Source organism: Terrapene carolina, unplaced genomic scaffold (genome assembly GCF_002925995.2).
Source record: "Terrapene carolina triunguis isolate 2854851 unplaced genomic scaffold, T_m_triunguis-2.0 Scaffold706, whole genome shotgun sequence".
In the NCBI taxonomy this organism is placed as follows: Eukaryota; Metazoa; Chordata; order Testudines; family Emydidae; genus Terrapene; species Terrapene triunguis.
The window spans coordinates 3,651,332-3,665,868 of record NW_020665057.1 but is presented as its reverse complement, the minus strand read 5'-3'; the positions used below and the strand labels follow the sequence as shown (position 1 = coordinate 3,665,868).

Below are 14,537 nucleotides of genomic sequence, written 5' to 3'. Positions count from 1 at the left end.
GGGGGGGGGGGGGGGGGGGGGGGGGGGGGGGGGGGGCGCATGAGCACTTCTGGGCTCCGGAGCATTTCCTTGTTTGTCCAGTGTCCCGACCGCACATCGGTCGGGACGCGGGACAAACAAGGAAATATCGGGACAGTCCCGATAAAATCGGGACGTCTGGTCACCCTAGGCACGCGTGCCGAAGGCGGCACGCAAGCTGATTTTCAGTGGCATTCACACTGCCCAGGTCCTGGCCACTGGTCAGGGGCGGCTCTGCATTTTAATTTAATTTTAAATGAAGCTTCTTAAATATTTTGAAACCTTATTTACTTTACATACGACAATAGTTTAGTTATATATTATAGACATAGAAAGAGACCTTCTAAAAAGGTTAAAATGTATTACTGGCACGCGAAACCTTAAATTAGAGTGAATAAATGAAGACTCGGCACACCATTTCTGAAAGGTTGCCGACCCCTGAGTTAACATCTCAGGGCTTCAAGATGCCTAACACACATTTTTTAAACATGTACATGTGTGTTATTTATGCAGCTTACACTTAAACGAAACATGGAATGTTACAGGTATGACAGAAGAACTTGGAAAATATCTTTGTATAGACTTTTAAAAAACACATTACTTCTTCACTACAACAAGAGAAACAGTATTATTTGAAAGGGAGCATTACCATTATATTTGCTTTTACAGTACTTAAAGGAATATTTTAAAGTTATTTAAAGTGTTTGCTAGATGTTTCCAATTCTAATATAAAAAGTGAGTTTTGGAAAAAGATCCAATTATTTTAAATGTCAGTGTGTCTGGTATATAGTTTAGATGGCCCAAGACAAAACCTCAGATCCAAATACCCAGGAAATCTTTGAAGATGGGAAATTGGTGACCAATATCTCTCTAACAGACAAATCCAGAATCTGGGATTCAAACTATCCCTCTACAACACCTCAAGGTTAAAAAAAGCTCAGATTTGGACACAGGTTTTAAATCTTGGACCTCTCCCTAGCAGGAACTGTATGATAATAATTAAGCAGCTTTAGATACAAAGACTAAAATAAACAGCAGTATATGACCAAAAGCCTATGTGATCATATAAAAATATCTGAAAAACCAAAAAGGTCAGCATTTTTCTAATAAAACTGCTTATAAACACACAAATTATTTTATGGAGCAAAATAAGACATATGAGACTAGAAATTTTAATCTCATTAACACATTTGTATTTAGGATAAATATGCATTTTAAACACTGATATGATAATTTAAACAAAATAAGGAATAAAAATAAGGGAAAAATATGGAAAACATTAAAAAATAATCATCACAGATTCATAAAAGTTCGAATTGGAAGGGATCCATCAATCCTGAACCATTTACTTACGGCATTATGTGCCCATCTATATTATTCCCCTACACTAGCCGCTTGAATGAAATATCAAAATTTCCTTTCAAACATTTTCCATGAGACTGACGTCTTTTAAAAGCGAGAAAGCTTGTAACAGCAAGAGTACTTACAGCTGCACAAGTACAGCTTCTCATCTAGTTTAAAATCTGCCCTTCCATTGTTAAAATATTATTTTAAATAAACAAAATAAAGATTAAGATTGCTGTTGAAGAACATGTCTTTCCTATAAACCAGGAGTCACTTTAACAGAATTAGCATTAGCCAGGATTCTTTGGGACTAAGACAGTATACATTACGCAGCCAAATACTGTATGAAAGTAATTTCATTTGTACCTGTTCTAGAGGCACATGCTTTACTAAGCCACTGACAACAGTTCTTGGGTTTGCTTCTCCAACATCCACCTCCTCGACATATAGAGAATCCGCATCAGGGTGATTTTTTGCAGTGATGATACAACCGACACGAAGGTCCAGACGAGAAACATCCATAGGTCTGGAGTCATCACTCCCAGCTGCTGGCGGCTGCTTCCTCTCCCTCTTCTCTCCTGTAGTAGTGAGTTTAATTAGATGCAGTTATAACTCCCTAAAATGTATACATATATACCAACTTGGACAAGAGAAACTACAATTTCAGTCCGAGGTATATCATCAGTTCATTTAGTATCACCACTAGATACCTGTGTTCTGAAAGAAGAAAACAAAGGAAAGACGTAACTTCCTACCTGCACCCATTATTTCAAATCATGTCATTCTTAGACCTAAACTACAATCACTGGTTACTATTTCCCATAAAGATTAAAACTTAACATTACAAACAAAATGACTGTATATTTTATTTTTTAAGTTAAAAGTCATCTGGATTTTAACTGTGACTATTTTGTATGAAAACACAGTGTTATGTATGATCTGCAAGTAGTCATAGCAGCAGCAGCAAACTTAGTACTGGTAATTCACCAGCAAAACGGAAACCAAGTATGATACCTAATAAAAAAAGTGATGCAAGAGCCCTATAGTCTTCTTGGCCTTAAAAAAATAAATAAAGCCTCCAAGAATGTTGTATATTGATAAAATAAATTGATATTTCTCTTGCACCAATACAAAGATATTTTAATCACTTCTCATCAAATTATTGCTGGAAAGCTGGTTTAAGGTATTGCACCCTTTATCTTAAAAAAAAAAAAAAAAACCTGAATTGCTGACCTGCCCAAATGTTTGCCATATGCAGAAGGAAGAATCAATACATGTGTTTGACAGGAAATTATCAAAAAGGCATCTTAGGTTTCAATTGATTCATAGCTGTTACTCATATTGATTTAAGAATTGGCTCATATTAGGACTCATACAGATATTCTTCTCTTTTTTAAATTAACAGCTCACATTTTGTAAACTCTCAGGACTGTAATAAATGAGTTTGTACATAAGAACACGTCTGCTGGTTTGAAGATGAGACGTTCACATTTGGTTTACTGAATTACAATCCATGGGAGTAGCATCTTAATTAAGACATGTGTATTCCAGATGCTAGTATTTTCATCTAAAGAAGCTGGATCTTTCTAACATTTCTACCATGATATGTAAAGTCAAAAGACGAAACATCATCTTCAGGAAGGAAAAAAAGGGACAACGAAGCACCTCCCTTTTCACTTGTAATTTAAGTAAATAACTTTCTATACGTTTTTGTTCATAAATGTTCCAGTACAGGACTGTGCCTGTACAAAGTGGCAACTTTCAAAGATAACAAAAAATTCTTTATTAACCCTGTAACCACTAGATCCCACTAAAAGATGCTCTAAATTGTGCATCACTTTATTGCTTTAGAGATGCCATCTGGTCTCTACTTCAAATTTTATGAATCCCAGTGAGATCCTAGTCTGTGTCAAAAGTTTTGCATACTGAAGACAAGGAAAATGATTATAGCCACCTACAGAACCAAATGCAGTTTCGGTCCCTTTACTGTCATAGGGATGTCAAAATTCTGAAGATGGTCCAGAAATAAATCCATTTCCATCAACGGTGAATTGTACTATTCATAAACTGACCCTTCCTAATCATGCATTGAGTTGCCAAACAGACCTCTGTGGAAATGTAATCAGTATTTTATAATTATATTTATTCCTCTTTCTTAAATTAATCTCTTCATTAAATACTCTTACAGGAAGGTTACTAGAGGCAGCTAATAAATATCAAATGGAGTCAAATATATTCGGGTAAAATATTTGAAGTCCCAACACGCAGTGTTAATTTCTACAAATGTTATTTGCCTAGCTGATTTCACTGTACTCCCCTCTACCCAAACAATAATACCACTAGTGTTGATATGGATGGATTTAAATAGGTTGCTGAAGCTCACTGGTTGAGAGTGTTTTCCGAAAAGAAGCAGAAGAAACAGTCAAACTACATTGGGTTCTACCCTTTAGTGCTATATTACATTACTACTTCTTACTGAGTACCATATATACTTGTTCACAAGCAGAATATTTTTGGTAAAAAATGACGCATCAAAGAGCGGGGGTTGGCTTATAAATGGGTCTTCACCAAAATTTGATGATTTTAAACTCTGTGGAATCACTGAATTGAATATCTAATACATTGTTGTTTTGTTTACCTGGAGCATCTGCAGGCATGGAGCCCCTCGGCTCCACTTCCCGCAGCTCCCTTTGGCTGGGAATGGTGAACTGCAGCCATAGGGTGCTGAGGGGCTCCATGTCTGCAGACGCTCCAAGTAAACAAAACGTCCCACCAGCGGCTTACCCTGACAGGCCGGGAACCAAAGTTTGCCAACCCCTGAAATATAGGGTCGGCTTATGAAAGGGTCATACAGTTTTTGCTATTTTTACCTAACCATCTTGGGGGGGTCAACTTATAAACGAACAGGCTAATGAACGAGTATATACGGTAATTTCTCTAAGCTAGTTCATGGGCTGTTGCTTGCATTGTATAAATGGTAGAATCAAAATTGAACAATGAACCTCAGAGCTGAGAGTTATTTAATTTCATGCACTGTGGCAGACTCCACCTCAACATTTCAGTATTTTATTTATTATTTTGAAAGGGGAGACAACCTACACTTCAGCCACACTGACACAAATCTGCCCAATCTCCAACTTAAATTTTAAGTGCCCCAAACCTATTTGATTAAACTTTTTCATTAGTTGTAAATACTTCCTTTCTCCAGGAGTTTAAGAGTTAATGTGTATGGATTTTCCTACTGTAGCTCTATTGATTGCTCTTTTCTATCCTCTCCAATAAAAATGTAAACAGCAAGTCTGCAAATTAACTGTTGTAGATACCTAACAGATTTGAAAAATGGAAATACCTTTTTTTTCTGCTTTCTCCTTTTTTTTCTTTTCTTCACTTCCACCTTTAATTTGGTCTTTGGGACCAGAAGGAGAGGATGTGACAGGTGTAGGCTGTGGTAAGTCTTCCGAAAATGAAGCTGCTGAAATGGTTCCACTGGATGGAACTGGGATATGTTTCACTAAAATTAAAATGATGGAAGTTAAAATGCTATTTAATTTCCTTAAAACTGTAATTGAAATCAAGGTATTTTATCATAAATATAAAGAAAATGTAAAGTAAAGCAACATAGGAAATTAGTGCTTCAGAAAATAAAATAAAATAAAAATTATTTCAAATATCCAGCTATGTCACTTTACTAAAAAGACCTCACACACCATACAAGCCTACAACAAAATTTATTCTGATTAAATAGCTGTATTATTGTTTTTATATTTGGAGACCTAATATTTTTCCTCAAAGAAAATGGATAACTTTAAAAATACACAAAAATAGAAACAAAGCAAGAGAGGTGATTCCATCAGTGCTATGCCTGCCTGTTTCTTCCCTCCCCCATTCCCGTTTCATCTGAGGTTTAAGTATATTCTTAAAAGCAAAACACAACTTTGTGTAAACACATACTCACTCAAACAGAAAATGAGAAGGTAAGGCCACGGCAAAAATTTATGCCTATGCTCAACTTTATGTATGTGACTACTTCCATTAGCTTTAGTGAGGCTACTCATGTGCATAAAATTAAGCCCAAATGTAAATCTTTAGAGAATCGAGGCTTAAATCACCAGGAGACAAAAATAATTTGAAAAGCAGTTATAGCACAATTATAATTTTTACATGGTGTTATAAAGAATATAAAAGTTGTAGGAGGCAAAATATAATGGAGACTATTGCAATCATAGGGGTATCTTGGCTTTTTTTTGTTTTTTGTTTTGCTAAAATGATACATGATTGATTGAGATTGCAAAACCACTTTTTTACATACAGAAAAAATGTGAACCCCAAAACCATTTCTGAGGTGGGGGAGAAATGGAGGGATAAAGACATGATCTTGGGGTTTAAGTGAGCACAGGATTGGGAGCCTGAGAGAGAATTTAAACAATCATTGTTTCAGTCAATAAAATATAAGTCGTTTTGGGGCATCAAAAACATTTCTCCACAGATATGTGGTAAGTACCAACGTGACAATTTAAGACATTCCCAAACGTTATATGGAGACTAACGTGTCCCATCCTCTCCATGTCTGTTTTTTAGAAGGTAATTTCTTAGGCAAGAGCTGTCTTTATTTTGTGTCTTGTACAGCACTGGCTGAACTGTGCTTAATAAATAATATATTCGGTAAGTCATATTTTTAACCACATACATTTGTTATAACACTTTGAGGAAAAAGACTAGAAGTTTCTATGTACGAAGAGCACCCCGTGACGGAGGGCTGGAAGAAGAAACTTCTAACAAGCCCCAAAAGATGTATGCTGGAGACACAGGAGAGAGTCTGTGAGAAGAAGAAAAAGTTAACCGGGGAGACAGAAAAAATGAAAGGAGATCACATGTAATGTGATATGTAAAGTTACTGTTACCAAATTTTGGCCTTTGCAACTAAGGCAAGTTGGGCTTCCATGAAATTTTGTTGATTGCCTGTGACCTGTCGCTAACTTTTAAGATTCTGTCATGGTATTTTTAGTAACTTTACTGATAAGTTATTCTCAGATTGGTTACTTGCAATATTTATTTGGTTGGCAAAGTGAAATATGCTGACAGCCCACAAATTAAAGCAGCTTTCCATCACAGGACCACTACAAACTGTAAGCCTGTTATCCAGACAGTGCGACAGGGCTACTTCATCCTACAAAAATCAATAGTAAAGGAGATGTTCTTTTCACAAGTAACAGCAAGTGGTCCTGTAAGTACTCACTGCACATTCGATAAAAAGGTAATGGCATGAATAGTTCCTGTGCTTTCAAGATGAAAGGAAAGGGTCAAAGCTCCCTTGGTCTTTACTTGGAGAAGACATCACAAGCCATTCTGTTGATCAGTTCCTTAGATTCATAGACTTTAAGCCAAGAGAGACCATTAAGATCGTCTAGTCAGATCTCCTGTATATCACAGAACATTAAATTTCACCCAATTACCCACGTACTGAGCCCAATAACTTGTGCTTGGCTAAAGCATAAACTTTAAAAAAGGCATCCAGTCTTGATCTGAAGACATCAAGAGATGGAGAATTCACCACTTCCCCTGGTATTAGTGCCAGTGGTTAATCATCCACACTTAAAAATGTGTGCCTTATTTCTTTAAATATGTCTGGCTTAAACTTCCAGATATTGGGTCTTGTTATGCCTTCCTCTGTAAAGAGAAAGAGTCCTTTAGTACTCAGTATTTTATCCCATGAAGGCTCTTATGCAATGTAATCAAGTCACCTCTCAATCTTCTTTTCAATAAAATGAACAGATTGATCTCTTTAAGTCTTTCACTGCAAGGCCTTTTTTCCAGACCTCAAATCATTTTTGTGGCTCTTGTCTGCACCAGCTCCAATTTTTCAACCTACAGTTCTGGTGTCCACATTTTGAAAAGCATGTAGTATTCCAATATTGGTCTCACCAATGTCGTATACAGATGTAAAATCATCTCCCTAGTCTAACCAGGGCCGGCTCCAGCATTTCTGCCGCCCCAAGCAAAAAAAAAAAAAAAAAAAAGCCGCGATTGGCGGCAGCAGTTCGGCGGCAGGACTTTCGCTCCTAGAGGGAGTGAGGGACCTGCCGCCCCCCGAATTGCCGCACGTGCCGCCCCTCTCCCTTGGCCGCCCCAAGCACCTGCTTGTTAAGCTGGTGCCTGGAGCCGGCCCTGAGTCTAACCCACTACTCCCTGTTTATAGATTCAAGCCTAGCATAAATACCCTTTAATTCTTTACCACCTGGATCCCATATCAGCTTTTCCATTATTTTGCTTTGGACTGTTGTCAGGCTAATCAGCCTACAGTTACAGTTAAACCTGGCCTTTGGTCACCAGTACAGGAAAGGCTTCTTGTTCCTCCCATTCTTAAAAGATACATCATTCCATACGCTGATTTATATGTTCCTTGTAGTGTGAATACATAATAGACTCATAAAACATGTTCTTCTGTTCAGTAGAAAAAGGTCTTACATTTAGTTCTGCTCTCCATCCACATAAATTGCTTAAATGAAGAAGTAAAGTCTATCCAAAACATTTGTCAAACAGGATATTAATTCTCTATCCTTTTTTTATATTACAATTACAACCTGGAAACTTTGTATACATAGAGGCTTGTCCCTTATGTGTAATAGGGATATTTTTTGTAAAATATTTCTGTGAAATATCAGTAGACACCTCTTACCCATACCTGCCTATCCCACATCTGAAAAGAATACTGAGGTGAACTATTGCAGGTTCTCGGCCATTGGAAAAAAAACAGACTAATGGATAGTCTAGCATATTAAAGGAATTAAGTCATGTGAAAGGAGGAGTGCATTTATGAAGTGGTGGTTCTTTTGAAGACTGCACATGCTGATTTAACAGTGGAACAAGTCAGTAATGGGAAGCAGTAAAATCATGCTTTACTGGATAGTGTCTTATCTGGTTTCCAGTACTAGAACTGTGAAACAAATATACTAAAAATGTTTTGTTTGTTTGTTTTTTGACATATTCCTCAAGAACATTTGTTTGCAGAAAATGAAACACTCATGCTGGATTTGGAGAACTGCAGCTTCCTCTTTTTGTTCCTTTTCTCTCAAAAGTAAAATTTCATAAGGGTGAGGACTATATCAGCCCCGGGCTTAAAAAGATAGATCCAGACTGGGACAATAACAGAGGAGGAATGGTGGTATAGCAAAGTCTTTGTTGTTAAGCCATGGGGCTGAAACTCAGAAAAGCTACGTTCTAATCTCAGTTCCGTCACAAAATCCTTGGACAACCTTGGTAAGTCATTTAGGGGCAGCTTTTCCAGAGTGCTCAGTACCCTCAACTGTGGCTAGGTCTTCAAAGGAGCTCAGTTCCAGATGAGGTACCTAAATGAGGTACACAGAGTTTCAAAAGCATTCGTCACCCAACATCTTCCAGTGTATTGTAAGAGCACCCAGAAACCTCAGTCAAATTTAGGTCCCTATCATGCCAGGCACTGTACAGACATATAGAAAGACATGGTCCCAACCAAGAGTAAACTTTTCATATTTTCATAATTGTCACTTCTGCAACTTACAAGAGAACTCATATACTTTAAGTTACAGAGGTGGTTAACCACCAAGAGATATGGCATTCCAAAGTTTCACCGAAACAGCCAAAAAAGATGCCATGGATGTGACTACAAGGATATGAATCAGGAAGGATTAAACAAGTGATCAAAACAGCAGTCAAAGATGGTGACAGGATCTAAGCCCACACATGTGAAGATATAGTTCTCCTTCCTTTCTCTCTCACCTCCATTCCGAATTTCTGCCTGAATCAGCTCCTGTTTCAGTCCCTCAATTTCCTTCTTCAGTTTAGCATTTTCTACACGAAGCTTCTTCTCTTCTCGGAGAGATGCCTGCAGAACTAGAGTTGACACAATTTACATTAGAAACTACAGGCTCCAGTCATTATACATCCATTTGCTGAGTGCTGAATGTCACTTATCTGAAAAAAATTAGTTAAATTAAAAGCAAATAAAGGGAATATTTTTAAAATATTTAAAAATCATCATTAGAAAAGATCTCAGACATTTTATTATAGTTACTGACTTTTTATTAATGAACACGGACAGTGGTTTCTCAAATATCAACTTTCATGCCTTCCTCGTGGACTTGCATCTAAATCATAATCAAGCTACTTTTTGTTCCCCTCTCAAATTCCTACAGTGGCACCAATCTGAATCTATAACTTTGTAATCAACTATATGAGGTTCAACAAAATTCTCTTTCTGTATGCATAACCTATATTTGTAAACACCCAGATTTCTGTCCTGATATACAATAAAAAAACCCCACTGAAGTTGGCAGACTAACTGTAGAATGTACAATGAGGTTACACTGCCGTGAAAGTAAGGACAGTCTTATTTAGGCAATGGAAAAAAGATTTTATTCCCAGTGCGCTCACAGGCATCCTGGGTGACCTTCAGCAAGTCACTCAACTCTGTGCCTCCATCTCTCCATTCTGAAATGGTAATGCTGAGAGGCTTATTCTATTATTCTTAATAATTGTGAGGCATTCAAGATATTACATAAATTAGCATAACAAAAGATAATAAATAAATGCAAATAGACTTGATTCACAGATTAAATTAGGCACTAACATTTAATAATACATTCTATTTTGTTGAATGGTCGATCTGGGGTAGCCTTGGGATTAAACTTGAGTGTGAATGGTATTTGATTCATTCTTTGTATTTTAAAATGTACCTTGTAGTTTTGTTTAACTAACTGAAACAATGCTGATATGGTTATAAATTGTTTTGAGGGGAAAAGGCTGGCAATAATGGATGAACATTTTAGTCTTTAGAGCCCCCTTGTTTCTGACTAAAGGAAAAAACTGGGGGTATAAGAAAGATGACAAAATGTTTCAGTGTAAGATGTGGTGGCATTCCCTTTGGGCTATGCAGAATGTGTGTTGAAAAGTGTGATCATTTTAAATTGATAGGCAAAACATTTAGATTACATGCCAAGAGGAACTCTTTAGGCATTTAGAAGGTATAAGGTCCACATGCATTCATTAAAAATGTTAGCAACCTTCAGCCTATATTCTAAACTATAATCCAACTATCAAAAATGTGGCAAACACAATATTTCTATTTGGACTGTGGTAGGGCCAAAAGGCCCCAATCAGGATTGGGATCCTGCAAAAATATAGTATGGAAAAGAAGACAAGAGTAAGTATGACAAACAAGGAGACAATGAGGACATGGTAACAGTAAGTTCATGCAATTAAATTATTCAGAATGTACAGTGTAAGTATTTGATATTTTCTTTTGGGGTTATTGCATTTTTTCCCTACAACCGATCAATCGTTATGAGTTGTTGTCTGAATTTTGGTAGGTGTCATAGCAGAAGTGAGGAGGGTTCTGAAGATGACAACTAACAAAACAGGTCAGGGAGGCATCCCACGCAAAAGGAGTGATAGAAGAAAACATGAAAAATGTTTTAAGAGTTTTGACTGCCCATTTTTCTCTTTACTTACAGAGTGGAGACTGGGGGGTGGGGGTGGCGGGTTGGGGGAGAGGAGGAGGGAAGGGAAGAGGATGATGCAATAAGAGACAAGAGTGAATAATTAAACAGACCAAGAAACTTGAACATAATACAGTACAGCAGGGAGCCAGTGGCGAGATTCAAAGCAAATGGGGAGGTGACACTGTCAGAGACATGAGTAAGGAAGATGAATTAAGCAGCTGTATTTTGTATGGACTGGAAATGGTATGTGTGAGGGTTGGTGAAGTGGTTATGATAATCGAGATGTGAACTGATAAGAACTTGGAAAAAGTTTTAGTGGCATGGATTTTTGAAGTGAAGTGTGCTAGAGGAAAAAGAGACAGGATATAACATGGTCTGACCGCAGTACATAGAAGAGGAAAGAAGTCAAAGACAACCCTCACTTTATGGACCTGAGTGCTAGGGAGAATTATGCTATTGTCCAGAATGACAGAGAATGGAAGAATGGGCAGGACTTGGGAGGAAAGATAAGAAGTTGAGTTTTGGGCATGTTATGTTTCAGCTGATGGTGAGGCATTCAGGAAGAAAGTCAGTTGATCTCCCAAAGCTGAAATTGTGGGAATTTCATATACAGGATTACAACAGACTAACTTAAACCAATGTGCTGCAATAATGCCTATGCACACATGTCTATTTTTTTTTTTGGTTAACAAAACAGAGTGATGAATGAATGTAAGAGAGAAGGCTGATTCCCGTCTATGGAGTGATATTTCTTCTATGATAAGTACCATGACAGTGTACAATGAACTATGAAGGGCAGCACTGAAGTTTTTATATCCTAAAAATGTATTTAAAAAAAATTATGGAGGCACGTATTAAGACTTTGCTTTGTAAAGATGGCAAGGCAAAAGAGGACTCTTTGGCCCTCTGATTCTGACTAGACACTAAGTTTTGTGAAAGCTTTACGAGATGAACAGACTATTTCATTATCAGTAGGATAGAAATAAATTTTTGAGAGCTGTCAAGTGTTCGCTAAATTGAACAAGGCATGAATGAAAATAATGGTTTGGCTCATAAGCAGAAGATGATTATGCAAGACTAATAAACACGGTTTCCAAATACAGTGTAGAAAGAAGAGAAATGGAAAAAAAAACAATTAAGAATAAAGTTTGAAAATAGTAGAGCTCAGGGTGGAGGGATAGCTCAGTGGTTTGAGCATTGGCCTGCTAAACCCAGGGTTGTGAGTTCAATCCTTGAGGGGGCCATTTAAGCATCTGGGGCAAAAATCTGTCTGGGGATGGGTCCTGCTTTGAGCAGGGGGTTGGACTAAATGACCTCCTGAGGTCCCTTCCAACCCTGATATGTGATTCTATGATATTCATGATAGAACACCTTCATCCTTCAAAATGTATTGCTCTGTTGAGAATGAAAAGCCGTGTAGTAACTATCTCATAGAACTGAAAGGTCATCGAGTCCAGCCCCCTGCCTTCACTAGCAGGACCAAGTACTGATTTTGCCCCAGATCCCTAAGTGGCCCCCTCAAGGATTGAACTCACAACCCTGAGTTTAGCAGGCCAATGCTCAAACCACTGAGCTATCCCTCCCCCTGATTGACTCAAAAATGGAAATGGAGTTGTTTCATGAATGTACACAGAATATATGGCTAAATATTAGACTACTGAGGACACATACCCAGATCATAAAAATCCTGGTTTCTGGAAACAAGCTGGGGCATACATTTACATATATGGAGTGTTTTGTATTCCGTTGTCAGAAAGTGGTGTAACATTTACATCAAAGAGCCAGGCAGAGAGTTTGCTGACAGCTTCAGAGAATCCTAAACAGCAGGGGTGGGCAAACTTTTTGGCCCGAGGGCCACATCTGGGTGAGGAAGTTGCATGCAGGGCCATGAATGTAGGGCTGGGGCAGGGTGTTGGGGTGCGGGAGGGAGTGTCGTGTGTGGGAGAGGGTGCAGTGTGCAGGAAGGGGCTCGGGGCAAGGGGTTGGGGCAGAGGAGAGGTGCGGAATGTACTAGGTGGCTCAGGGAAGGGGGTTGGGATGCAGGAGGCGGTGCACAGTGTGGGAGGGGGCTCAGAGCGATGGTGCAGGGAGGGGGCTCAGGGCAGGGAGTTAGGGTACAGGAGGGGTGCGGCATGCGGCAGGGGTGCAGGGTGTGGCAGTGGGCTCAGGGCAGGGAGTTGGCATGCAGGAGGGGTTCAGGCTCCGACCCAGCACCGCTTACCTGGAGCGGCTCCAGGGTGGCAGCGGTGCGCACCGGGGTCAGGGCAGGCTCCCTGTATATAATATTATAGTATAATATTAACCATCTGATTAGTAAATTTGCTTTAAGACATTGACTTTCTTACTAGCTTTCTGCTTTAGAAGAGCAACTTGCTGTTTGAGGTATTCAATGACTTGATCCGCCTCTGCACCCTTTTGCTCCAGTCTGTTCAATACTGCATTATTGGCTGCCATCTTTACCAAGGAACGGGCTAAAAACCTGAAACAGGAAAGCGAGAATAATGTGAACATTGCCTTAATGTAATTAACTGTACATTTTTATGCCACATGCATCAGCACTACAATCAACTGCTGATGCAGTAGGAACATTTGTTAAATAAGCAAGCTGGGCTCCCTCCCGCTAAATGAAAACCCAAACAAACAAAAAGCAATGTTAACCAAATTCTGATGTTTGCCAGCTGCATTTAAGTCTTTTGGAAGAAAAGCCACCCTACTCCAACCACCCATCTGTAGAAAACATGTTCCTGCTGCACAGCAAAGCACCAACCCCCCTACCTTCCCAGAATGAAAGGCAGATCCAGAGACAGACCATGAATAAATGAGCAATGGGGAACAAATTAAAAACAAAGAGGGGAAAAGATAAGGGAAATAAGTTTAGACTGAAGGACAACATGTCTCATATTTGTATCTGAAACATGTATGAAATTATCAACCAAAAATTCTATTAAGAGTAAGAATGCATAAGAACAGCCAAACTGGGTTGGACCAATGGTCCATCTAGACCAGCATCCTGTCTTCTGACAGTGGCCAGTGCCAGATCCTTCAAAGGGACTGAACAGACAGGGCAATGTAGAGTGATCCGTCTCCTGTTGTCCAGTTCCAGCTTCTGGCAGTTGGAGGGACACACAGAGCATGGGGTTGCCTCCCTGACCATCTTGGCTAATAGGCATGGATGGATCTGTCTTCCATGAACTTATCTAACTCTTTTTTGAACCCAGTTTTACGTCACAACATCCAATAGGTTGACCGCATTGTGTGAAGGAGTTAGTTACGTTTATTTTAAACCTGCTGCCTATTAATTTAATTGGGTGACCTCTAGTTTTTATGTCATATGAAGGGGGAAAATAACACTTCCCTATTCACTCTCTCCACACATTCATGGATTTATGGACTTCTATTATATTCCATTAGGTGTCTCTTTTATAAGCTTAAAAAGACAGACTGTTCATGCCTTCTCAGATGGAAATTGTTCCATATCCTTAATCTTTTTTTGCTTTTCTCTGTACCCTTTCCAGTTTTAATACACCTTTTTTGAGATAGGATGACCAGAACTGCACGCAGTATTCAAGGTGTGAGCATAGCATGGATTTATATAGTGGCATTATATTTTCTGTCATACTATCTATCCCTTTTTCCTAATGGTTCCTAACAGTGTTAGCTTTTTGATTGCCGCTGTGTCACAGACCCAAGGACTCCCTC

At 38.7% G+C, this 14,537-nt stretch overlaps 1 protein-coding gene across 4 annotated transcripts in view; it reads right to left on the bottom strand.

Annotated features, from left to right (window-relative positions):
* AIMP1 (aminoacyl tRNA synthetase complex interacting multifunctional protein 1) overlaps window positions 1–14,537 on the bottom strand; it is a 63,140-nt gene that overhangs the window by 15,421 nt on the left and 33,182 nt on the right. For all 4 annotated transcript variants that reach the window (XM_024206573.1, XM_024206576.2, XM_024206574.1 and 1 more), the window contains exons 2-5: window positions 13,184–13,317; window positions 9,118–9,231; window positions 4,712–4,873; window positions 1,729–1,940 (exon numbers count right to left, since the gene is read on the bottom strand). In XM_024206573.1, coding sequence (XP_024062341.1) covers window positions 1,729–1,940; window positions 4,712–4,873; window positions 9,118–9,231; window positions 13,184–13,317 — 622 coding nt within the window. The remainder of the gene's footprint in view (window positions 1–1,728; window positions 1,941–4,711; window positions 4,874–9,117; window positions 9,232–13,183; window positions 13,318–14,537) is intronic.